Source organism: Homarus americanus, unplaced genomic scaffold, assembly GCF_018991925.1.
Source record: "Homarus americanus isolate GMGI-L3 unplaced genomic scaffold, GMGI_Hamer_2.0 scaffold74, whole genome shotgun sequence".
NCBI lineage: Eukaryota > Metazoa > Arthropoda > Malacostraca > Decapoda > Nephropidae > Homarus > Homarus americanus.
Genome location: NW_024716951.1, coordinates 6,354,303 through 6,382,298, shown reverse-complemented (window position 1 = coordinate 6,382,298; position 27,996 = coordinate 6,354,303). Strand labels below are relative to the sequence as shown.

Here is a 27,996-nt window from a genome sequence, read left to right as displayed (position 1 = left end):
AAGCAAAATTCTCTTTATCTGCAATATTATTTACATAAAACAATACAGCCATTTACAACATATAAGATAAGGCTATACATAATTTACAAATATTATGGTAGCAAAATTACCATATATCGAAGACACTTGAGGAAAGACCCTATCCCAGATGGGAAGACAATGATTGTTTGCTAGGTGGAAAAGGTGATTCCTTAATTAAATGTGTTCCAAGGGCCCTAACACTCATTCTGTTAAGATGAAAAACATCGTTCATCCACTCAAGACCTTAGCATACAATATAAAAATATATGTACAATTGTCTATGACAAACATACGAGTATTTCATATTTCACTGTAAAGTGCATTACAGTATAAAACAAATTAAACCATTGCTAATTGGGACTTTGTGACTTTGGTCTTGTAGTAATAAGACAAGTGAGAGCAATACCTTGACAGAGAAAATATTAGACACATCCAAACTCTTTACTTCCTATCGTTGTACAATAAGAAGAAGAATATGGCTGACTCTAAACCCTGATATAAGCATCATATGATTCACCAATATATTAAGCAATAAAACACTACAGAAGGCACCAAATTATTCACTATTATTTAAAAGCATTCTGGGGAAGATACTGGGAATGTGTCCCTATTAGCTGAAATTCAATCTGTTTCTTGGTGTGTCTTTGGTTCATCAAATCCCATATCATACATACCCTGCTTTTCAAATATATCACCATATCTAACACTCGAAAATATACAAAATCACAGCTTGCTTTTCCCAGCACTGGGTTTAACAACACGAGATTGCTACTCCTTTCTGCCAAAAATTTTCCTAAAATTCAAAGAGCTAGTGGTAGATTGAGGTAAAACACAGTTGCTCCTATGTCAAGCAAGCTAATATTAATATGCTGCTGAACTTGGCCTGCCGTGACAATGCGTGCTACCACTACCTCCCACCATCACAGTTACTGTGATATGATCAGATATTTTGATCCTCATATAAAGTTTCTAAAAGATTCTCCTTTTCCATGACCAGAAAAATTACTTTCATAAAGAATAAAAGACAAAATGTCAGATCCTATCACATCTAGAGCTGCCTGTAAAGACCCAATTATACATAGACTGGGTGTTGACTATCTTTTTCATCATTCCCACTGCCTCCCGGCGTGCTGTCAAAGAATCTTCTAAATGTGAACTCAAAGAAAGCATGGAGTGGCTGGTTGCTGTTGTTAACCCACTCTAGGTCACTCTCATTAGGTTCACTTGGTCGCAGCTTGTCCGGATCAATGGGATCAAAGTTTGAGGTATCTGTTGGGTGTTTGATCTTGGGCAAATAGAGTGCTTGTTGTTTCCGCAATCCTCCCTCAAAGTCTAGTGATTCCAGGAAAGGGTGACTCTTGACCTCCTGAGCACCATTGCGTCCTAGGCGTTGTTCTGGGTGTGTGCACAAATTAAGGATCAAATCCTTTGCTTCTGGCGATAATTTGGCTTGTTTGGGTATCCGAAGAGTTGTCTCCCAGTTGATAACCTAGTTAAAATAAAAGTATTAATACATTATATTCTAGAAATATCTGATATACCAAATTTTGCTGACTGGGAAGTGCATAATTTCAGCCTGACCCTGCAATTAAATTTGATAAAGCGTACCTACAAAATCATACAATTAAGACACTCTAATTAAAGGATGGAATACAGTACTTAAAAGCCAACTTCATGTAATTCACTTCAAACATCTATTGTTCAACTAAAATCTGGGGTTATTTTTGACATCTTTCCACCATTAGAATATTTAAACAAAAATAAATATTAAATAAAATAATATTAATCTTATATCAGTCCATTCCATCTCTTCTACAATAAAGTATTTTACATGCTGTGTATCCAGTATTCTTGAAGTACATATCAAGAAATGCAGGTACTGTACATCAAATAGGCTCATAAATATATATAAATTGGTGGCACTTATGTGATACTAGCAGTGATGCAAATTGCTGACCCATAATCCAGGTGACTGAGTGTCAAATTAATTGCAAATCTTCCTTGTGTTTATTGATCAAGGGGATGGCAATATGCTGTAAGTTATTGTCTATTCAATATATTTGATCTAACTAAAAATTCAACAGTCCATCAAAATGTTACATTACTGTACAGGTCAGTGGTCCCTAACCTTTTGTAGACTCTGGGTTACATTTATCACTGTAAATATAATGGAGAGCACCAAGACTTTTGATCTACATTCAAGAAACTAAAATCTCATACAGGTATATATACTGTACAGTACAGTTTTTTGCAGTTTTACACATCTAGCTGTTACCAGTTACATACTTTTTACATTTACTCTTGGACAGGATGTATGTATTTACCCCAGTGAGAAGGCTGGCTCTCTCTCTCTGTGGTAAATACACACGTCCTGTACACGACAGTTGTATCAAGTTATTAAATATTTTCATTAATTTCACTCTTGCAATTAATCCCAAATATTTCACAACTACAGGTTGGGGACCACCGGTGTAGGTGAACCCTTACTGGATGTGATGCAAACACCTGAAATACTTGACACATAAATGTATGGCTAATCAAATTACCTCTCCGTAACTTCCAAGCTATATGAATCACAAACAGTAGGGATTCATTATCATAACAGATTATGAGCCCAACAACATAAGTATCATCTATTACACTATGTATCTGACCAATATGTCATTCGATACATATTCTAGTTTCAAAACTTAACCAATAAAAGTTATTGCTATTATTTTCTCTCTTTGTTTCCTACGGTTCTAGAATTTTCATTCTTCTTTTCTTTTTAACTCCTTTTGTATATACAGTATTGGGGGTTTGTTCCAGTGAGAGAAAATGTGATCAACTAGGGGGTAATTTACACAAAGTTCACCACTATACACTTAACAAAAATAATAGTGAAGAATAAATGCACCCAGAGTGGCCATTTTGACCATGTGATAGCTTAACGTTCACATTCTTCAAGAAAAAAGGGTGTAAAAATGTGATTGCTATTCATTAAAGCAAATGTTCATTTTGTCAAAAAATAAAGAGAGAATGCTCACCTTATATTGTGTTTCTGGTGGTGTGTTAGCAAGGAATGGTGGCTGACCAACCAACATCTCATAAAGGATCACTCCCACACTCCACCAATCACAGAGCTGGGTGTAACCTGTACGTGACAACACCTCTGGTGCGATGTAGTTTGGAGTGCCGACCAGAGAATGTGCCAGGCATCGTAAATGCTGTCTTCTACGTCTTCTCTCTAAGGGTTTGAGGTCGTTGCAGTGGCAGACAAGGTCATTATCTCCACAAGGATCGATAGAGTCTTGCCTATTATGGTCACCTGAAAAACAAATGAAGTTGTTTATTTTCTTTTACAGCATTAGACTGAACTCCAGTCTATCAAAGGCATCCAACCCTATGCAAATTACTTCCTAAAAACTCAAACTTGCAAGGCACATGAATTATTATTAAGAATTGAAAATCAATAAAGAGGTGTTTCAGTATACACAGTAAGTCCTCGCTTAACGTCGGGGTTACATTCTTAAAAATGCGACGTTATACGAAACAAGGTTAAGCGGATTAATTTCCCATAAGAAATAGATAAAATACGGGAGTTACGTTCCTGAGCCTCCCTTTGCCCCATGAAATACATTTCATATACATAAAACCATTGCCATTTCTATAGAAAATAGTGCATACATATACAACTACTAAGTTTGTATTGGTACTCACCGATGGGCGGGGGTGGTAAAGTGAGTGTGTGGTGGATAGTGAAGCAGAGGAGGTGGATGGTGGGAGGGGAGGAGTATGGCGGGAGCAGAGGAGGAGGGTGGGAGCGGAGGAGGGCGGGAGAGGAGGAGGGCGGCGAGTTGCTGAGACTTTGTGCCAAGCCGAAAGAGCATAGCTGGACCAGACAAGAGCGGGTGATGCGCCATAGAAAATAGTCCGTGACGGCGCAAAACTACGTAGTATCCGATCACAGGGATGTTAAACGAATTTTTGGTCTCTTAAAGTTTAGAGACGTACCGAAACAACGTTAAGCGGGACAACGTTAAGCACAGACTTACTGTATATCAATATGGACAAGTGAAGTAATTTCTACTCTATGTAATAGCATTTTCCAGTCTACCGTTCTTGCATAATTCTCAAATACCATTTTCTCCCTGAATGAGTTTTCTGTATCTCTTGGCCCAATATAAAAGAGTGGGAAAAGAGTATAGAAAACAGACATGTACATAATCTATGCTATAAAAAATTCTCTAAAATATTATTAAAAATCAATCATGGCAAAATTCTGAGCCAAGCTTCAGTAATCCATAAGGGTTTCCTCTAGAGAGTACTTCACGTATGACAAATTTAGAAGTTCAAAAACAAAAATAGTTAAATTGTGGTACAAAGTATTCAGAATTTTTCAAACAGACAGGGCACACACACATAATAAGACTACATGTAATATATCTTGTGTAAGATCTTTCCATCAATGTTCAAAGAACCAGAGCATAAACATATTACAATTTAACAATTACTTGAAGTAACTTATGATATAAACTTCAAAGAAGCAAAAAAAAAATGGTAAAGAGTAACAAAATAGGGCAAAGCCATACCATACTGTATGTAGAAACACCCATACACGTGCTTTTATCTTCAACATGGACAGATCTTTCAAATGATATGAGTTACCAGCTGATTAAAATAAAACAATTCTTTACAGGTACCCTAATTCACTCTTTTCCCATAATCACAAAACTAAAAACTCTCACACCACATGACTGCAAATATGGAAGAAATACTCACCAACTCTCTGGTAATATTTGGAATTGTGGGTCCACCTGAAGCCAGTGCAGAGACCAAAGTCTGTGAGTTTTATGTGTCCGTCTCTGTCTATGAGGATGTTGTCTGGCTTGATGTCACGATGAATAAAACCCATCTTGTGTACACTCTCTATTGCACACACCAGTTCCCCAATGTAGAATCTGAAAAATGGAGACACATTCATTACACACCATATCAATTATTCACAAAAAATATCACAAAATAAAGCCTAATTTAAGCTTAATACAGTAATAATTTACAAACGAGCAAGACTACAAAATCTTATCCCAACTTTATCCAACAATAATGAACCACTTTATACAAAAGCAAAATCTATACATTCAGAACATATTACAGTAATATCTCCATTAGCTGGAATCCCTCAAACCTGGAACTCTCCGATAGCCGTAATTGAAATTTTCTCGTTAAATCGTTCCCAAAGCCGTAATTTTCCGGAAAATTTCGGCTTTGGGAACAATTTTCTGGAAAATTCCGGAATTGTTTTGTCTGTGATACATGTGTGTTTGGGGACTGGCTGGGAACATAACCCATTGAACCCCATGTTATAATGCTCCCTATTTACGATAATTCACCTAGCGATGGGTTTTTCCGGAACCTAACCCCATCATATCTCAAGGTTTACCTGTACATATACTTCTCACTTCCCACAATCTAGACTTGGGTTAAGGCTAGAAATTTTGTCATTAATAAATAAATTAATAAATAAAATTCATTCACCCAGTAAAAACTACTGACTTAACTAATCATGATACTGTACCACTGAAGTTCTTTTTTTAAAGAACAGAGCAACATTTGTGTAACTGTTCTTCTAGAATTTCTGGCTTGACTTGCAACTTAAGCCACAGTGATCATTTGTCCCAACTTTATGCCTAAAAATTTTAAGTCAGATATCATGCAATTTGTTCATTTAAAACACACACAGTTTTCAACACTTACCTTGCTAATTCTTCTTTAAAAATGCCAAATTTTATTAGAAGAGACATGAGATCACCACCTGGGATGTAGTCCATGACAAAGTAAAGATTATCTTTATCCTGTGGAAAGAGGAAATGTGTCATTATGTGCTCTATGTTAATCCAAACAATAAATTCTATTTACTTCTTTACAAATTAAATCTGTACTATTATGATAAAATATTTTAGAATACTGAAAGCGAACAAAAGAACGTTGTCAAACAAAAGCAGTTTCAGTTTTAATATGGGTCTTATATCTGAATGTTTACACTAACATAAATACAAAGGTGGATGAAACAAATCTTTCTTTTTCCACTGCATGCCTTTCCCTGATTTGACACAGGGCAGCTGGAAATATAAGTAACATAGACTATCTCTCATTTGTTATCATATTTCTGCTACAATTAATATGTTCTGCTTTGGTGTTCCCCTCTACAACAAAGCCCCAAGATTTCCAACTAGTTTGTCCCTTCACTTTAAACAACTCGGCACCATTCATATTATACAATAACAGAAAAACACAAAAATATACTAACCTGAAATGAATAATACAGCTTGACAACCCATTCATTATCTGCTTCCGCCAAAATATCCCTCTCTGCCTTTACGTGAGCTACCTGGTTACGCTTGAGGACATCAGCTTTACGCAGGGTCTTCATGGCATATAGTCGGTGGGTGTCAATTTTACATACCAAGGCAACCTCCCCAAATGCTCCTACACCTGTTAATTGGGAAGCAATTATTAACCATACTATCTGTACACCATCATCAAGATATCTGTACACGATGTTACCATTGATTTAAAAAAAAATTTAAACATAGTTCTTCTGGACTCGAAAAAATACAAAGGTAATATAGTGTCTCATAAGCTTTCATTATAGGATAAACTTTTGTTGATATAGATATATATTACATTTAGAGGCGACCAATATTGTTGTCACCTCTGATTAATAAGAACTCCTTTCAAAATTCTGATCACCAATATATGGAACTTATGCCAAGCCAGTTAATCAAGGTTAAAAAGTAAACTTACCTATTGTTTTTACTTTGCGGAAAAGCTGTTTGTCCATTTTTGCTCTTTTCAGTCTAATAAAATTAGATTCTTTTTGTGAGAGCATTTTCCGCATTTGTGACTGATCCTTGTCTGATAAACCGATCTTCTTCATCTCTTTCTCTAGCTGCATTCTTCGGTTCTCTCTTTCTTCACATGACTTAATAATATTTTCAATGTGCTGTTCCATGTAAAATTTAAAGGCCTGAGGAGACAAATTCTGGACCTTGGATTCACATCTCTGGAGCTCCATTTCTGTACTTAATTTCTTTCGTTCGGGTATGGGTGAGTGATGAGTAGTCTTCTGTACTGTCGGAGGTGGTGGTGGAGGCATACCTCGACATGACTGGCCAGAAGAGTAACCGGACTCTAACGTTAGATCTGATTGTGTGGATGGAGATGAAGTTGCAGTAGAAAGGCACGAAACAGGGGACTGAGATAAAGCATGTGTGTCATGGGAATTGACGGAAGAAACAGGACTTTCAGATCGAGATGCTATAGAGGCAGTGTCTGCCATTACCGGAGAGAATTTTCTTTGCAGTGTTGGATGACTAATGTTCTGTGTTAACTGAGGCTCATAACAGCTACTGACTGTTTCCACTCCACATGCTGGCTGCGTTGTAATAATGGAATCAACTGTACTAACTTGGGTGATTGGTATGTGAGCCAAAGGAGTGGAAGACAAATCTAGTTCTTGCACTGGAGTTTCCTGAACAGGTATACTAGCTACAGGTTGAGATAAATAACCAGGGCTGTAGCCTCGAGCTGCTGCTGCCATCGCCTGTATTGTTGAGTGATAACTTGGAGGATCAGTAGTTGGCACTACTCCACTATTGCACGTTACTGCTAGTTGATAATTGCATGAGGAAAGCCCAGGAGAGGATGACCCACCACTATCCTGGGACATCATTTGTGCTAGAGCTATACTAGGCACATCCTGGGCAACAGCAGCAGCTTGAGCCTGTTTCTGTTGGATTGAAGTGGCATAAGAAGGCGGCGGCGCTGACACAGGTGGGGACGTAGGGGCTGCAGCTGTTTGAAGAATGGGTTTTTGCACCTGGGTACTTTTAACGGACTGCATGATGATGGGAGTTGGAGTTTTGGCTTGACGAGCAGTCTGGCCTCCACGTGGAAGTGAAACAGGAGACATGGATGAAGGTGGGGAGAGTGACGATGGTGAGACTGGATGAGGGGTCATGATGGGGTTCTGTCCTTGGAAAGTTAGCTGCGGAGGACTTTTTCTACAGTCTTGGGTGGGACTTTGTCTGTTCTGCATGGTAGCATTATATGAAGGTGGGGGTGCTGCCAACTTGACTGCACCAACATGTTTTAAGGCTGATCCTACTGGGTATGGAGGTGGGCGGTCCAACTGGTTTCCATAGTTGTTACCATTGTTTATATTAAGGGCCTGCATTTGATGAGTAAGCTGTTGTTGCACCTGAGCATTACTCTGCATCACAACTGGCTGTCGCCCACCAAACGAAACAGGACTAGTACCCCTTTGAGAGGTTGAGCTTTGTGACACATTATTGATATTTACATAATTTGCTTGAGACTTATTCTTGCTAGGACCTGGAGAGAGTCTTGAAAGTAACATAGGTCTCTGTCCAATAGTGGTTACTATGGTGGGAGCACAGCTCGTGGCACAGGGATATGGTGGTGGTGGTGGGGTAGTGCCTCGTGGCGGGGTTGGAGGTGGAGCTGCTGCACCCAAACTTCTTGGTGGGGGTGGAGGGGGTGCCTCTGGTGCTATAGGATATGAACTACTGTACTGTCGTGAGACAGCAGGATGGTTTATATCCCCAACTAAAGGTTCTCCACTCCCAAATCTAGGTTGAGGGCACTCTGCATATTGTCTGACAGGCATACTATTGGCATAGTATATTTGTCCCCCAATACCTGGACTATCTGAGCGTGTGCTAGCATTGCTGCTCTCAAGTGCAGGACTACCTCTATGTATATTCAGCTCCCGGTCAAAGCTGGACTTGCGTATGATCTTGCTGCCTTCAACCTGAGGAGCAGGCTTAGGGGGGTATCCATTGTAGGCCCTCTGAATATCTTCCTCGGAGGGGCCCAGGTTGAAGGAGCCCTGGCATTGAGCACCCGGGCTAATGGGGCTAAGCCTCTCCCGAGGGATGCTGCCCGCAGCATAGGGCAGCAAAGATGCTCGTATCTGATGTAAAGCCTGTTGATAAAATATTCACATTAGACGTCACAAAACTCAGTATATATGCAACACAATAACTGCTCAATTGAAATACTGTAAAAGTTTTAGGAAATGACCATACAGCACTGTATAAAAATAACTACAAGAAAACATTAGCCAATAGCTAGTTTAAAAAGTTTATCCAATTTATAAAATACTGTATTGTACTGCATAACCTTTCTCAGCCTGTAAAGAAAAAAATAACATAACTCAAGAGGATAAATCTGATATAATGTACTGTATCTAACTTGATTCAGTGGTTATGTGTTAATATACCATACCTACTGTATGTACCTAATAAATCCTCTCCAAGGTAGGGAAGGATAGGTGAGAAATGAACACAGTTGATAATATATTCTTTATTCAGTACCTTCCTATTCCAAGCTGTGACAAGAAGTCATATACAGTATATAAATTTGAAGCTAGAACTTGCATTGTAAGCAAAATACAAAACTTCAATTTATTTAATTTGAGGAGGTAATACTGTGCAAAGAAAAGACAGTTTATAAGTCTGATTTATGCAAGCAGCATACTGGTTAGACAGCAGCTTAACTGGGTTCAATGTAGTTAAAGAAACTCTCAATATGTATATCATGTCTGAGACTGACAAGTTAAGGTCACTTAAGTATGAATTTGTCGAGTTGTAGAAGCTGTCGCCAAAACAACAACCACACGCCAATTGCACTGGTTAACCATTATCCCAGAACATAATCTGTTAAACAATTAACATACAAGTTTTCAAGTAGCTACTACAGGCATTGGGAAAACAGCCAAATGGTGCAATAATAACTGCCCATAGTTTCACCAGATTGAGGGTCGAACCCAAGACCACTCACTTGCAAGGTGAGTATGCTGAACATGACACCATTGCTGTTATGATTAGATACAAACAACAGTAAGTGGGCAACAAATGTCTCTGAGGAGTGTATTCATGAAAAGGAAAACTGTCAGTAAGGGTATATGTATAAATTCAATAAGTGAAAGTGTCCTTGTGGTGTATTTTCAATAACAGAGAAAGTGTCTGTGTAGTGTATATTCAATAGCTAACAGTGAAAGTGCTTGGTATGTGGAGTAAATATAGTAAAAGGGAAAGTATCCATGTGGGGCATATTCATTAACAGGGAAAGTGCTGGTGTGGAAAAGTCACTGCGCATGGTAGCTATATTCAATCACAGGGAAAGTGTCTGTATGGGGTGTATTCAGTAAAAGGGAAAGTGTCTTGTGGGTGTATATTCAGTAAAAGGGAAGGTATATGTATGGGGGTATATTCAGTAAAGGGGGAAAATATGGTAATTGTGTCGGGGTTTATACACTTGGCAACTAAGAAAGAACACTGTACAAATTTTTGGGAAAACTTGGTAACACATAGTATGTGTATGTCGAGTACTGTATGAAAGGGGTTTATATTCCAGTTCAATGATTGTTGGTACAGTGTTGGGTTTGTTCTCTGCATATGAAGCAGGTGTTGCTCATGGGTAGCTCGAACCGAGTCATAGTGCGGGTATGATCGTATGGGTGGTCACTTGGCTCCCTTCCTCTGACCCAGTTGGTCACCTGCTACCTCTCTTTTTATTCATGGTCACATTGGTGTGAACAGCTGCACTCCTAGCCCTGCATGTTAGCACGCCAGCTAGGACGTTGTCAGCCCTAGCCTCTGTGCTGTTCCTCCCGGGTCCGTTCTCCAGTACCTGTGCCGGTTAGGAGGATACTTGCTCTCCATCGCCAATTTTGTCGAGGAGAAGACCCCTATTTACCACCTGTTCTGTGTTGAAATACAGTATATGACCCCACGCTTCACATCTAATGTCTACACTCCTGACATCTCTCCTGACTGACAGTCCGGCACTCCCATACCTACACACGTTCATGTGTAAATACTTGTAAATAGAAATATCTTGTTACAAATATCCTTCAGTGTGTTCAATATCCTTGGTGAAAGTGAAAGTGTTCCACTAGACAGTAATCTTGAAAATAACCAGAAGGCGTTAACATCTAAACCCTCTCACGAAATTAAAAAACGCGAAATGAAATCGCACGAAATACGAGATCTTACTGTGTTCCACACACCGTGGACTACAGTAACCATGGAAGTAGATGAGTTGCCATATAGGAATGCATTATATATTTGGTAGAATTAGTGGATATAGTAAAGGTATAAGATTATTTTGCAACCGAATTTTGAATCTGTATTTGTATTGCTACTTCACTTTGGGCTAAGGCCACATTGTCACTCTTTATTCGTATTGGAAAATATACAGTGCTGTTCCGAAACATCTGAATAGCTCCACAGTTCAGATAACATACACATTCTTTATGTAAGATATCAGGAAATATTGGTAGCACTAATTACATAAATCACAATATTGGGGTGCTACAACACCGCTCACAATGTGTATTCAATGGAGAGAAATGAGGCATAGAGTTCCTATCAAGTTTCAAATTGAGTTAGTGTGGCAGCACTAACGCTGACTTGTTTCAAGCACTTGTGGCCAAACCCATACACGCGCAGGACTACCAATGCGAGGAATACCTCGGGGGGGGGGGGGGCTTTTTGAAACACTTCGTTTGTAGTGTCAGTTTGTTTCACGCAGGAAATGTAACTGTAGTTTTTTTTACCGAGTGTACAATCAGTTGTGTAATAAGAGGTGGGTGAATGCTTAACATTTAAAAAGTATTGTAATTTGTATATGAATGGAAAGGCTTGAAGGAAAGGAATTCCACATATGAAAACTGAGAGAAATGAGAAAGGTGACTGATGATGAAGTTTGACCACATCGATCTTCTATGGAATAGTGGTGGCATTATTAAGAATGATGGAATGATGTGCTGTTATGGGGGAATGGAGATGAGATCATTCATAACAATAATAAAAAGAGTAAGGTGGACTTTCTCCTTTCATCGATAATTTGGCAAGTTAGCCCAAAAAATCTTTATAGAAATAAACTTTGGATAAAACACATGCTCATACTATACATGGGAATGTCTACCCAAAACACCCCATTCCTGCGCTATAACAGTGTTGGGAGTAAATCCTCCACAACTGCATGGATGTGGCAATTGGAGAAAATTTTATAAATCACAAACATTTAAGATTCAGGCAGAATAAAACACGGGAGCCGTATCAAAAACTTTAAAACTATCAAGAAAAAATGCAAGATTCATCAAAGTTTGTCACCAATGCAATTTCCCATCTTTGAGCTTCTGTTCCCCTTTAATCCACCACAAACAAAATTGAGAGGTGTAAAGATGATACACATTGAAAATTATCAATCACATTTTTAATAAGCCAATCTGTCACATACAATAAAAAAAAAAAAAAAAAAAACACAAAATTCAACCACATTTAAGATAAGATAGACTTACCTCCTTATTATAATTAGCTCGAGCAGACCGGCCTATTGTGTTGGTGCTCATGGTACCCGCATGAGGCATCTGGGGGGCCATCGGGCCATGAAGATCTACCACAGTTTAACCATGGCCAATTTAACCTGTAAGAGAAATTTATACACTTAAAAAACTTATCACCTTTGAAAAGAGATATGGTACTTAATAATATTTCATGGACAAATAAACAGGGAATGAATCCCACTCCTAATTAATCTGATATTATATCATAGGGAATTAATGCCAGTTAGAAAAGTAGTATCAATCCTGTATCAAAATACTGTATGCCAACCATAATCTGACAAATGAAATTGTCAGTAAGCACAAGTGGGTGTGTCTAATATGATCATGGCCTATTTAATCTGAAACTTGTGTACTGTACTATTACTGTAAATGTCACTCATAATTAATGTACTATCTAACAAGTACTGTACTGTAATAGCGGGGTACAGTAATATATCCATTAGCCGTAATCCCTCAAACCCGGTACTTTAAATCTATAACACACATAGCTACTGGGTTTACATGACACTTGCTCTGTTACACCATCCTAATAGGCCTAACAAAGTTATGATCATGACAGGTTTTTTACCTAACTCTGTCAAGCATTCATCCTATCTGCAGTGGGTTCTTGGTCTAATGACTATCGATTCGTGGCTCCAAGAACTCTTCACCATCCCTTAAAATGTCTGGTGATTACAAGTACTGTACAATATCATGATTTTAAAATAATTTTAAATACAGTACACTATTTCTAATGTACAGTACCATACAAAAAATACACAGGCTGCTAATATACAATAGTACTGTATTTCAATATAGTACTGTAGTTGGTTGCACTAGAACAAAAGCTAACTGAAGCCTATATGATTTACACATTACAGTACAGTACACTATTTAACACTCCAATATATATATATATATAGTGTAAACTATAAAATCCTTGGCATCACACTGCACAACATCAATACTAAACCCACTTGCACACTCAATAATAGTATCAGAATAAGTGAGGTAAGTTGTGTTTGGTTAGCACTGATGCTAATTGCAGTTTGTATTACTGTTTGTTTATCTACATGAATGTTCATTCACATATCATGTAATTTTGTTAATGTATGCAAGTTTTATTGATGCACAACAAGCAATAGTTTTCATCATTCAAAAGCATAAAGGCTGACTCAAAGCATTTACTTAAACACAAATGTAAAGCAAAGGTTCCCTTACCCTACACCAGAAATTACCATATCTATGATTATTATGAGAAAATTTTAATTTACTTTTAGTTTTATCCTCTTTGCCAATGATTGGCTTGTTAGTCGCTTGGGCAGTCAGTTACGTCTCTGTTAAGTACTGGGCATGTATGGTACTGGCTCAAGAATGTATCTGTACCTGTGCTAAGTTGGTCAAGTCTGGTCTTGAATGAGTTCAGACTTGGTGCCATCACAATGTTCTCTAGCAAATTGTTCCAAGAGTTCATAATCTTCACTCCAAAAAAGTTTAAGAACATAAGAACATAAGAAAGTGGGATACTGCAGGAGGCCGACTGGCCCATACAGGGCCTTACAGTTTCCTGAATTTGTGGCTTCTTCAACTTGAAGGTGTCAGCCCTAGTGGAGCAGACATCCTCCAGCTATAGACACTCAACTGAATATTGTCCTCTCCTCTGAGGTGTTCATAAATTTTATTAAGTCACCCCTTGCCATCTTAAGTATAAGCTAAGCAACTGCAGGCATTCTAATCTCTGGGTAACTGAGGTTCCATAGTGAAGGCACCAATCTGGTGGCCTTCCTTTGGACAGGATCAAATGGGATGGAAGTACACTGTAATGTACTTCAAACAAGGAAGCACCCCACTTTTAAAGACCTTTACAAGAGACAGACCATCTACTGTAGGAATCTAAGTGCCTTCTTCTATTTTCCTCTTATCCTCTTTGCCACTGATCGGCTCATTAGCCACACACCATTACCAGTTTCTCCACGGATGACACTAAATTTTAAGAGAAAAGCTTCAACTATTTGTGATAATGAATGTACTTCAGTGGCAACAATGCAGAAGTCTTCAATGTGACATCAGTGAAGATGATGGTTGTGTCCTTAGGAACATTTAAACCCAAGTTATGTTAATGATGACACTCTTCAAATAAATTGTCCTGTCTTGATAATTGTTGCATTGAGTGACACCTTATAAGTTAAAGTAAAATGCTGAGGTGAAAGCACACAGGTATACTGTATTAATCATCCAGTGATAAAAGTGATGCATTAATATATTAACTACAATGAATTCTGTATTTCAATGGAAAGCAAACAACAGAGATATCAAACAAGAATGATCCAGGAAAGGCTGGTAGGTTATCTAACAAGCATTAAAAAATTACAGTAATGTACAGTACTACAAATTGGAGAGAATCACATCATTGAATGTACAAACTAAACTTGACAAAATGTAGAGAACCATGTACGGGTAACTGGTAATGATCAGAGATAAATAGGGATCCTTCACTTGAACTTGATGCCAGTAAATAAAACTATATTATGAACAGAATACTGTAAAACCATCAAGAGGCAACTACTGAGGGTAATTTTCTTCATAGTATAGTATAGTATAGTACAGTACAGTACAGTACAGTACAGTACAGTACAGTACAGTATGGTACTTAGGAAAAATACACTTAAGCATCAGCTAAGGAAACAGCCAGGTTGATGGACAAACAAGTGTTACCTCAAAAACTAAATTCCATAGGCAATATCCACGCAAAAATTACATTTGCTTATCTAAAAAAAAAAAAAAAAAAAATCACTTAAAGTATTTCTTTCATGATATACTGAGTTTAGCCCGAGTTATACTAATGACTCTTACCTGCCAATTGCTGTTTTGGTCTTTTGACAACAAAAGACATGTGTGCAACAGTGCAAAACCTAACAAAATACCTGTGTGGTACCTGATAAAGCTTTACAGTATGGCAGTTTGCTATACATATTGTACAAGGCACCACAAACACCTTAAGTTCAACCTTATCTTTTACAACAAAAGAGTAAGTTTTTCATCCAATACCTCACAAAACATCCAACACAGCACAAAACAGCCACTGTACATGTTAAAATTAACTGAACTCCCCATTATCTGCTGATTAAATATCTACATTCCTTAATGATTAGATTAAAGTACATACCTGTAGCTAGCTGATTCTCAGTCAACAAGGTCAATGTTTTTTTTTTTATCTTACAGGTGGCATTGGGTAACCAAAACCATTTTAAGGGGAATTACAAACGAAAATGTTGTCAGTACTCAGGGCGATCACTAACGTCGGTACTAGAAAATACGTAATTTGAAAAATATTTTATACGACTACAGCGGTCGTATGTCTGGGTGGTCGTAAGTCGAGGAGTACCTGTATACTTTTTCTTTGAGTTGGAACCAATAACCCAATATCCCATTGAAATACTAGATTCGGTTAACGAAATTTTCGGTTAACGAACGACTCTGGAACGAATTGTGTTCATTTTTAAAAACATATGCATCACACTTCATTCACAAGTCTATAATTTTATAATCTCAAAATACCAGTACTGTATGGTTAATTTTACAGTACAGTACAGTACAGTACTATATACACAAGAAACATAATACAGTACTATACAGTATTGCACTGTCAATATTAATGAAGAATACCATACAGTACTGCACTCTGTATGTAGTAAATACCCTTGCCAATCAAGACTGAAATAAATCCTTTACTTCAATTAAAAGTTACTTTAAGGAAACTCATTAGAAACTTCTTTAATTAGGAAGTTTAATTCTAAAGCAGTGATGATACAGAAGTGGCACCCTAACAAAAAAGTTAAAATAGTGTAATGTATGTATACAATAGTGAGATTTACAGTACAGTACTGTACTGTATATGCAAACTAAAAATAAGTTCTGCAACTTTCATCAAAATTTAGTGAGGAAAAGTAATCACGTGATACCTCAAAATGAGAAGGACAATAACTCGAAACTACTTCAAAGTTTAGTGAAGCCTCCAACAATTCCAGGATACTGTATACCGTACTATAGTAAGGTTTAGCTACTGCTTGAGCATGTCACCAATTAAATGAACCTTTTGACCTTGTAATACCGGTAATTATTATGTGAAATACTTCAAAATGTCAGGGATCATACATCTAAAAGTACTGGCAAGAAAACTGGGTAAAAAAAAAAAAAAAAAAATGTAGTTCCTCATAAGAGTTAAAGGTAATGAAACATAATTCTTGTAAGCATCCTAATAATACACAAGTCATGTAATTAGTAAATTGTTTCTTCAGCAAAAGATGATATGAATTACTTTTTATCAGAAAAAAAGTCCTAAGTAATGACAATTACCAGAATGAAATGTGCACTACTGATAGGCAATCTAGTGAACCATTGGGCAAATGTCCTCATTTCCTGTCTGTTCCTCTGGCAGAGAAATATGAAATGCAATATACTGTAAGAGGTTCAAGGTGTCCTGTCAGTTTTGTAATGTCCAAAGAACAATAATATTCACCTTTACAAAAACATACATCAGAAACTGAAACTTTTTATCTTTACTAAGAGCAGAACTAACAATTTATGATGGATAAGCACATTGAAGGCAACCAACAGCTATATCTTGGATCACTCATAAAAAATCTCAAGAGTGGACACCTAGCCTACTGGAATGGTAAATCCTGTACTGTACCTAAAAAAAATAATAAGAATGTCATGGCATTTCCTCAGATAGCTATGAGGACCACTGGAGGTAACCTCTCTCTCATCCTGTATGATTGATACAAATGCCAATGTGTTTCAAAGGCAACAAACAAATGTGGACTGTTTAGTGTGTACAACTGGTGTTTTATCTAAACAAAATTACTTTGTATTCATCTGTACTTATATTTGACATAATAACAAAATTAATGTTGAATGTTTTTAAATACAGTACATTACTCATGCTGCCACAACTTTTGGTTCTTTTACCACTATAATCCACCAATCAACAACCACTAATTACAAGATATCCTATGAATCATTCAGTTGGAGTTACACAACCTATTTTGTGTTCCTTTTTAGTTACAGACATGGAATAAATTCTAAATAAACTAGAAACTCTTACGAAAAATGCCTGTAGATCATTCAAACACTTAACTAATTCAGTTACAACAACTTGACTAAAAGATATTGTGCTCTCATTTGATGCTAGAGCCCTTGAATTTATATACTGTATAGTAAAATACTGTACTGTAATTGGTGGAATTTGAGGGCAAATATATTTTAATGGACAGCCCCACTGGCCTAGTGTGAGATTACAATGCATTCAGCAGTTTTTTGATTAGGTATGATGAAATTGAAATATTTGCTATACAGATACTGAAGTTCTAAACACTGCACATTTATATGTGGACTAGATAAGAACCTGAATACTGTGAGCACTAATCCTTAATTATATAAAATACAGCGTGTTATACCAACCAGAAGGTTGTCTATAAAAGTACTGCACAGGGTACAGTACCATAATTATAAAACCCAAAAATTAAGACTTAAAGGTCATGTGTGACATATAATAATAAGAAATCACCAGTACCACACTGTATTTTGCAACAAGAGATTGTATATGTAAACTTAGCTACCTATCAATGTTTATTATTGTTATTCACTGTGAAAAAGTAAAAAGATCTTTTGCTTTTATCTTCTTAAGCCTGTATAGTACTTGGCATGCTTTTTATTTATGTCATAAACAGAATTTCAAACTAATGAAGATGGTAAGAAAGCGAAGAACTTGTGAGAATCTCTCCTGTGAGACAATGGTCAGGTTGTTTACCTCACTGTAACTACAGGAAATTCCAGCACTCACGGACAATCAACATTCTTCTTTAGAAATCAGAGGAAATATATCTCTAGTGGCACCCTCAAGGACCCACAATGATCGTGAATAGAAGGGTGACACTTCTATTAGCTTCACATTACACAAACAACTTCAGAGGAAAACATAATTTTCACCAGCAACCAGAAACCACAAACATCCTCTGGAGAATTGTTTGTAAGAAAATACTGTAACTGTTATGATAGAGCTACTATACATATGAAAAATGTGTAAAAAAAAAATGGCAGACCTATAAAAATTTTAAACCTTTCCTATAGAGAAATGTTTCAAAAAACTTCATCACATTACATATGGAAGTTTGCTTTGTTAACATTACAATCTTTACCAAAATATATAACCTCTGCAAATGCTCAAGTAATCAACACTGCACAGCACTAGCAGTGTTACAACTAGTGCCCTTGACTTTTGAACTTGTCATCTTCAAACAAAAAAAGGATCTTCATCTTATTATGTGAAGTTTGGTTCAGACAGGTGATTTCGTAATATAAAGTACAGTATATTGGCTCTAGTCATGGGCTGATGTCAGGGCTACCACTTACTGTATGGTACCTTTATTGCCAGAGTGGATTACTGTAACTTATCAAAGGCTGATAAGAACTTATGTGAATGGGATCTTTTGGCTATTCTCTAAATTACCCAGTAGTGAAATTTATTTGCAGTAAAAATGATAACTTAAGAGATACAAGTTGAACCTCGATTTAACGGCACTGGCTTTACTGGCAATTCGCATTTAACATCAAAATTTTGAAATTGTGAATTTAAAAGGCCCGCCTGTAATTTTCACTAGTTCCTCTACCTGCTGCAATGCTCTCACGGCACTGCAGTCAGTTTGTTTTGGCACTAAAGTCCAGTCGGTTCTGTGCTCATGATCACCTTAAATTTCTACTTTCTTTGCATCAATTATGGCCTCTAAGCGACCTGAAAACCCTAACGGAGTTGCTAGTGACCCAAAGAACAGAATTTCCCTGAACATTGTGCAGATTGAAATGATACATAAACTAGACCGTACAGTATTTAAAATTTGCCACCCCCCCACACTTCGATTTAACTGCATGGTCCAGGTCTCACCAATGTTGTTAAATAGAGGTTCAACCTGTATTAAGTAAAAAAAAAGAAAAAAGAAAAAAAAAATAATAATAATAATCTAGCTGTAGAATTACAGTACAGTACTGTACTTTCTTTGACTACTAAACAATATCATAGCGGAGACAGGAATATACACTGTACTGTACAGCATGTGTGTGTGCGTGATATTATTTTTGCTCAGGTTGCAAGGACCTTGATCTTTGATCATACAATGGGATACTTTCTTACCACTAAAGAATAGCTACTGTGTTATACCATACATATACTACCATTCTACAGTACCATGCGTGTACATACAATTGAAGATATAAAAATAAATTGTTCTCAGTTTCATCAACTGCAATGACCTTGAGCTACAAGCTTACGGATCACATCAAGACCCCCCCCTCCCCCCGATAATTTTAGGGTGGAAAAACTTTAGGCTGGGGGGGGGGGACAAATCTTCAAATAATAACTCAAGGGGCTAATCTTCAAGTGATTCCTAAAGGCTAAAATTGCAAATGATCCCATTCATGATCTCAACTACATCACTGGAACTCAGTATTCTCCTCAAAAACAAATTTCATCCAAAATATAGCTGAATTAAGAGCAATAAATAATACATAAAATGAAATATATACATGAACAATATCTAATATGAATCATTACGTACATGGTAAAATCTCAGTGTGTACAATGGAGTACTGTACAGGTACTGTATAGTGACCATAAGAGCATGTGGATGTTTGGTGAGTGGGGTGAACTTCACTGAAGACTAATGACCTTGACCTTTATCCGATGTAAACCAAATATAAGTACTGTACCGTAGTGCGTACTCTACACCTAGGTCGACTTTTTGCAATGATTGGATGAAATTGTGGACACTTAGAGTGTGAAGAGACAAACAAACTCATAAACTAAAGCAACTAATATTGCCAACTTAGCTAATCTTTTATTTTTAAAAGTAATGAAAGACCAATATATAATAATACTGTATTGTGTATGAAATGATGGAATACATTATTATATTAACAAAAATGTACAGTACAGCACTGGTCATACTTTAAATCTCCTAAAACAGGGAGCAAAATACAGTACTGTATCGAATAATTGTTATCGACTTTTATTGAGACAGATAACCTTCACAACTGTGAAGCCAATGCTAAGTATCTTAGTTCATCACTGCATGGCAGATTCTGCTATTCATTTACGGTACTGTATATATATAAAAAAAAAAAAAAAAAAGTATGATGAGTAACTTCTTATGAAAATTTATGAAGAGCTAGTGACAAATTTGAACAAACAAATATTTTATTGAAGACAAGTGTTCAAGTATGATTCACTAGTAATAAACACTGAAACAAACCAAGTACTATACTATACATTGGTAACATGTACAGTATTCTGGGGAATGATGATCCACTTTTGAAGACTGACCATCCATGAATAAATAGCTACTGGTACCACACTATAAAAATAAATATCAATATCTGAAGTATAACACTTTATTTTTAATTTCCAACAATTATAAGACATATCTGAGATGACAATAAAATTTGAAGTATGAGGGCAATATGAGAATTCAATACTGTACAGGGGGTTTCTGGAGATGCCTAAGACCCTTGAAGTTGCTGAAAGTTTAAATACCATACACAGGGTATGTACATGTGTATTTTCCGGGGAAACAAGCATTCTTGAAAAAACTTTTAGATATATAAGTATGCCTATTATCCACTATGCAGCAATGTTTTGCCTAAGAAAATGTGACATTTTTGATGAATTATATTATCTAACAATATAAACTAAATAAAGATATAACCCTAATCCATTAACTACAAGATTCAATTGCTTCGAGGATATACATGTATAGTTATTTTTTATGAAGACTGTTAATATTGCAGCAGTATTAGGTACAGTACACATGGGCATTATTAAACTGTATAGTTGTACCTACATTAATAATAAAATAAAAGAATACACTAAATCATTGCATAACTGTGCCATGCTGGAAAAAATAATAAGAGCTATGTTGTGTAGTTAATTATATGCTGTATGGTACCATACTGGACTGTAACTTTTAATACTGTACAGTAGCATGTTTTTGTGTTCACCATGCTGAAAAAGAACCCCAAATCTTCCAATCATAATAAAAGCCAGCTGCCTATGAAGACTGTGGTTAGTCTAGCTATACTGTGCATGATATACTGTATACGTATGAAGAAGCAGTTCATGTCGTGCTATAAAGAATGTTTCCCGATGCAGTAATCCATCTACTGTATAACTCCTTAAGTTTTACAAATTTTGGCAAGTACTCTATATTACATTATTTAAGTATTTTCTACATTTATTATTTACAAGCACTGTACAGTACAGCATACAGAGATAATGCATCATGATTGGAATCCATGTTTACAGGTCAATACAGTGATACAAATCATCACATGAAATAATTTATGATAAGATAATTAAATGTAAATTTTAAAGGCCTAAATCAATATAGTACAGCTCTATACAGTACTGTATATTTGAAACTAAATGAGCCTTCAGATGATAAAAGCCACCGCTTCTTCTAGCTACATTAACTGTTGCACTTCAAAAAGATTTAAATGAATTACAGTACAGTATGTATATACAAAACCGAATATGCAATACAATTATAAATATCGCCAGTACCAATAAGTATTAGCATACTGTAATGTCTATGAACACAGTGCTGCTTCTAAGAAAGTAAAACTCCTTTGCCATAGATGTACAGTACTGTTTAATGGCAGTACTGTAGTATTAATGTGTTGAGTAAATATTAATACCGTAATACAGAACTTGAATACGACAATAAAAATCATATAAAATTACAAAATAAATTCAAGCTGCAAAGTGGAAGCCAATAGCATTTGATAGAGAACTGTAACATTAACAGTGACAATAACAAATATACAACATTCATTATAATACAAAATTAAGTGGATCGATTCTCAAGCACTCGAAGTTCACCCAGCTGTAAATGAGTACCTAGTTTACAACTTGGAGGAGTGAAGGCAGTAGAGAGCAGTACGGTACCAGCCATGCTGCCTCCTTGTGTACAGTGTATTGTATCCACAGTTCCACACATTTCCACTTTTTTTTGTCAAAATTAAGAGAATGAAATAAATATCGCAGAGTACATACTACAAAAGCACTATAAAATATTAATTTACCTTATCAAGGAGGTCCAAGGGTTCTGGAACTCCTCCTGATACTACCATATATTCAGTACATTAAATGTACAGGGGGGGTCCCCGATTTACAAACGCCCACTGATACAAACGGGGTTAAACTTGAAATTCACAGTAGTTTTTTTTACCCGAGGACTCATTTTTCTTTCATTTACAGTCTCTCCTCGACTTACGACAACCTGGACATACGACGACCATGGTCGTATAAAATATTTTTCATATTACGTATTTTCAAGTCCCGACATTAGTGAACGCGCTGTGTACTGACAAAATTTTCGTTTGTAATTCCCTTGAAATGGCTGGCAAGTGTAAAAGTGAGAGTTCTCATGGTGCTGAGAAGAAATAGAGACACCCATTTAGAATTTCTATGTATTATTATCGTCTTTTCGACTTATGACCAATTCGACTTACGACCTGATCATCTGGACGGACCCCCGTCGTAAGTCACGGAAAGACTGTACTGTTTTGTCATTCTATTTTTTCTTTTCTCTTAAATTAAATGATTTTAGATGTATATAAGGACTTAGGCTATGATACAGTGGGATTTTAAACATTGTTCTGTAAGTACGGTATGCACATAGCATGTGTTCGGACTTGCATACAAATCCGACTTAGGAACATCCTCAAGAACGGAATCCACCTGTAACCCGCAGACCCCCTACACGTATTTTTAAATCCTTCAACATACAGGACATGTTACAATTTGTGTGTTTTTAATAAAATTTCTAAATTCGTATTATATCCTCCTTGGTATGGTATGGTAAAGCCAATGCAGTTGTTACCTCTTTATAAATTACCAAGCACTTCTTATATAGGCCCAAATTATATTTCATAATTTCACCGAGACCCAAGCACTCAGCCTTTATTCTTGAAACATATAATAGCCATAAGGTAATGTTAGATTAGGTACTGACTCATATATTTAATATGAACCTCCTCTTGGAATTCTACATACAGTACGTATATGTATTCGCTCACTGGGGGGAGGGGGGAGTGACCACAACGCATTGTGGACATTTCCAAAATAACCTGAAAACAAAATTTGCATCGTGTTTTCCCTACAGTTTTGGAGTCTTGAAATTCCTTGAACCAAACCTAACCTAATCTTGTAGCAATGCCATGATTTTAGAGTAACTTGCATTTTGTTTTAGAGAAAATATGTATGAAAATTCAATTGAGAAACAGAGAGCTGTCAGAGTGTGTCCACTCAAACTGACCAATTACATTGTGAGGGCCTTAAGCCTGAACCAATAGGGAGAGCCTGAGAGATGTGACGTCATGAAAATGTGGCGTCCTATAGGGCGCCTTTTGTTTAAGACAGTGTGTGGTTAGCGATGGTGAAGTGTAGATGAGTGAGGTTGCAGGTTTCAACATGGCGAGGTGTATATATTTAAGTACACTTTAGGTATCATCTGTTTCACAAGCTAGGAAAATAGGTGTTGTTTGGAAGTGTAATTGTCAATCTTAATTGAAAGTGTTCAATAAACAAAGAACCGTTAAATAATGTCATGAATTCCCCCTCTTTGTATTGAGTAAAACATTCGCCTTACATGTCTTTGGTGTTATGCAGTGACACAGTGACCCATTAGTAATAACATAACTATCCCCAATGTCTCCTAGTCTCAGCTATTGTATGTTGGCCTATTCTCCCCCATTTATTCCCTTCTCCCGCCCTTTCCCCTTGGTGTGAGGGTGGCCTGATCACAACCAGCCATTATTCCTGCCTCCCTTGCTCCCCTCCACACCTCCCCTCTCTCTCATGAATAAAGAGAATTAGAAATTAAGAGAGATTAAAGTAAATAAATAGAGAAAAAAGAATTATGAAGAAATAAAAGACAGGTATAATAAACACTTTTATTACAATCTTACCAAAACAAATCTAACTAAACCTAAGCTAACCAAACCTAATCTAACCAAACCTAAACTAACCGAACCTAATTGAACCAAACCTAATTGAACCTAACCTAAACTAATCTAACCAAACCTAACATATTGAGAAATTCCACTTCCTGGTCATTTTCGGTCTTTGAGCCCAACATATACAGTGTACTATACTATACAGTATGTAGTTACCATTCCTTTGACAGAGAGGTGAAGATGGAAAATAGCACTGCCACACCAAAGTTTACATACAGTACTTGCTTCTTTGTCAGAATGCAGAAAACATCAATAAGGATGAGCTCAGGAAAGTTGACTAGATGAAATTTTTTTTCCCTTGATACAACTAAACTCGGCTGCATTTTTCACAATAATGTCAAGCACACCCAAATCAAACCTGGGCTCTTTCAGAAAGTTTACAATCTGATTGTGCTTTACTGCAGAAAGTACTGTACTTTCCTTTTTTTTCAAGGGACTCTATTGCCATGAAAAACATACGGAAGAATTCCAGAATTGGCATTGCATTACAGTACAGTACTGTATAAGAATTCTTATATTGCCTGGGATGAATCCAGAATTAGTCAGATTCCCATATCATGCAGAATAAATATACATCACATACAGTATGTACTTTTCAGTAAGATCTGCAACAGTGTCTCAACCCAAACATTTTCCGTATGTGTGCAAAGGGTTAGACAGTCCATAAACGTCTGAATTTAGAAAAATGGTATTAGCAATTGTAAATAAATTGGGAATAATAAGTCAACTTATTTACATTGATTCCGCAATATGTATACAGTACAGTACTAAAAAATGTGGTTATAAAAGTGTAGTCAACTCACCTTATATTTACTGGGAGATCTTCAGAGTGTACTCAGATGAGCACAGCACAGAATGCAATAGAATTTTTCTGTCACTGGCACATTCTTGGATAGAATATATGTATATACAGTATATGTATATGTATATATATATATATACTATTCCTGGATATAATAACTTTGGCTGATTTCAATATAATTTATCACTTTTCAAAAATATAATTTTCTCTGTCTCATTATCTAGCACAATTATACACAGTAAAACCACATGAAAAGGCAACACTTTTCTTTCTTCAGAGATGAAGAGACACAGCAGAAAGTTCTCATTGGCTGCTTGAGATTATATGAAGAAAAACTTATGTCTTGTGTTGCGTATTGCAATGGGTATTTCGTATTGCACACTGGTGAGATGAATGGACTGCACACAACATCCACGCTACTGATCCTACCGTAACCTCTTGTCAAATACAGCTACCTGTTGGGAAAAATTAAGCTTTTTTAAGTCAACCATCAATGTGTTGAAGCTAAAAATATTTACAAACCTAACTCTGTAGGTAGAGTATCAATCCAAATACACACCTTTATACAGTATATTATTAGAATACAGGCCTATTATTAAACTGGCATAGGACAACTAAATGCCCCATACTATATATCTTAATATGGAGTTTATAAATCAAGGAATAATAAAATTCCATATGAAACACCAATAGAAATTTGCTATACAGTATATATACAGGCACCATAACCTTCAGTGATTCCTATATAACAGGCACCATAACCTTCAGTGATTCCTATATAACAGGCACCATAACCTTCAGTGATTCCTATATAACAGGCACCATAACCTTCAGTGATTCCTATATAACAGGCACCATAACCTTCAGTGATTCCTATATAACAGGCACCATAACCTTCAGTGATTCCTATATAACAGGCACCATAACCTTCAATGATTCCTATATAACAGGCACCATAACCTTCAGTGATTCCTATATAACAGGCACCATAACCTTCAGTGATTCCTATATAACAGGCACCATAACCTTCAGTGATTCCTATATAAAATAACCATATGCGAAACATCATTGCTCATTGGTACAGCAACCTAATGTGCACATGTGGTGGACAGACTATACAATGATTGTTACTATGGTCTTCTTTCTGACTAATGTAACATAACCTAACCATTAACAATACAGTCCGTCAATATAGCTGCTGTACCTATATCTATTCCGAAACTAAGGATGACTCGTACCATATGAAACGATTTCACAAATTTTATTTGCACACAACATTGTTCACTTTATTTTATTATTTTGTCAGAGGTTAAGAATTTCTATGCTGTATGGTAGTCCACAATTGTATTAAGCCAGTGCTTGAGGGATACTCCCTACCAAGAAAATGGGTTACAGTTTTTAAGTTTTTCTATAGGTAAGCTTAGAAGCCGCCTTCAGTCTTCCTTAACATATCACACAAGACAAGCTACATTTCACAAAAGATTATCTCAAAAATTTCATTTACTTAGTTGTGTAAAAAATATAATTCAACACTGGAATTTCAATGTTGCAGGACCAAATTCAACAAACATTAATACAGATACTGTACTGTAATTTTACCACTGCATACACTTGAGAACTTTTTTTTTTATTAAATATCAGACCTGGACACAACTATAACACAACTTCCTTGTTCACAATCACCAACAACTGTCAAATTTAAGCCAATTTCACTAGCACGAGTTGAACACAGTGTACAGCTGTAGTCCACACGTAAAATGAACTGCAGAGAAACCATTTTTCTAATACAAAAAACAGCCACAGGCCCACAACACACCAGCACTCACTAGACGAGATCACGTAGCCTCCCCCACCACACTTCCCACCCACACATCAAACCTACTATTTTAATATTTTTCGGTAACAGCTAAACCGAAATAAGAGGAGGTGTGAAAGGTATGTAGTGCACACAGTGGCACTGATATACGAGTGGGAGAGTGAAGTGCATGAGCCAGGAAGTTAGCAGCCTGGCGGGCGATACCTTGCATCACACGCACCTCTACCATCATTACTCTCCTCATTTCTCAAAGCTTTTACACTTGCCAATACCTACTGGGATCTATGGCCGTGCTTCCAGACACATAGCTGTTGTCACTATGTTCACAAGAGACCATCTAATTCTTATGTTATGATTTCTATTCAGCCTTTTGCAGGACGCCATTTTGAAGCGAGAATTCCTTAAGAATCAAACAGGACTTTTCGGTCTACGCTCTAATTTTCAAGAGTTTTTCATATTATTACGGACCTGCTTCTCTTACCTTTGTGACTAATATATCTTCAGGGAAGGAGAATTTGTTTCGTAATCACAAAGTCACTAATTAATCCACTTAAAACACATGATTGAGGTTCAGCTCACACACACGACTCAGTCCACTCACTCAAAAGTAATATCAAGAAACTTCTATGCGAGATGCGGCAGTAAATGTTACAAATGTTCCTATTGGTCGGGTGAACAAAATCCCGCCGCTCATTGGACAAAGAGACAAGGACTCTCACGATACTAGCCAATAGAAAGCCACCTTATTCTGCACACAAATATCCATCAATGGAATGCGAGTGAGTAGCGTTTGGTTACTGTGGAATGTGTGGGGATGGTGTTGAGCTGAAGGGAGGCAGACGGCGGTCGAGGGGCCAATACTCCAAGTTTTGTCTCCTCCCCTTTACTTCG

At 36.7% G+C, this 27,996-nt stretch overlaps 1 protein-coding gene across 4 annotated transcripts; it reads right to left on the bottom strand.

Moving 5' to 3' along the window:
* Nucleotides 1–13: 13 nt before the first annotated feature.
* Nucleotides 14–27,736, bottom strand: LOC121858732 (serine/threonine-protein kinase Warts-like). 4 transcript variants are annotated; one of them, XM_042355359.1, is made up of 9 exons: nt 27,587–27,736; nt 25,291–25,744; nt 12,395–12,519; nt 6,808–9,010; nt 6,311–6,495; nt 5,758–5,855; nt 4,783–4,961; nt 3,048–3,328; nt 14–1,510 (listed from the first exon to the last, which is right to left on the bottom strand). In XM_042355359.1, exons 3-9 carry the CDS (start codon nt 12,473–12,475, stop codon nt 1,094–1,096), a joined length of 3,444 nt encoding a protein of 1,147 aa, XP_042211293.1. In that variant the 5' UTR covers nt 12,476–12,519; nt 25,291–25,744; nt 27,587–27,736; the 3' UTR covers nt 14–1,093. The 4 variants fall into 4 exon arrangements, with proteins under 4 accessions (XP_042211293.1, XP_042211295.1, XP_042211294.1 ...); XM_042355361.1 differs by having other exon boundaries at nt 27,574–27,725; XM_042355360.1 differs by lacking the exon at nt 27,587–27,736 and adding an exon at nt 27,382–27,555.
* Between the last annotated feature and the right edge of the window lie 260 nt (nt 27,737–27,996).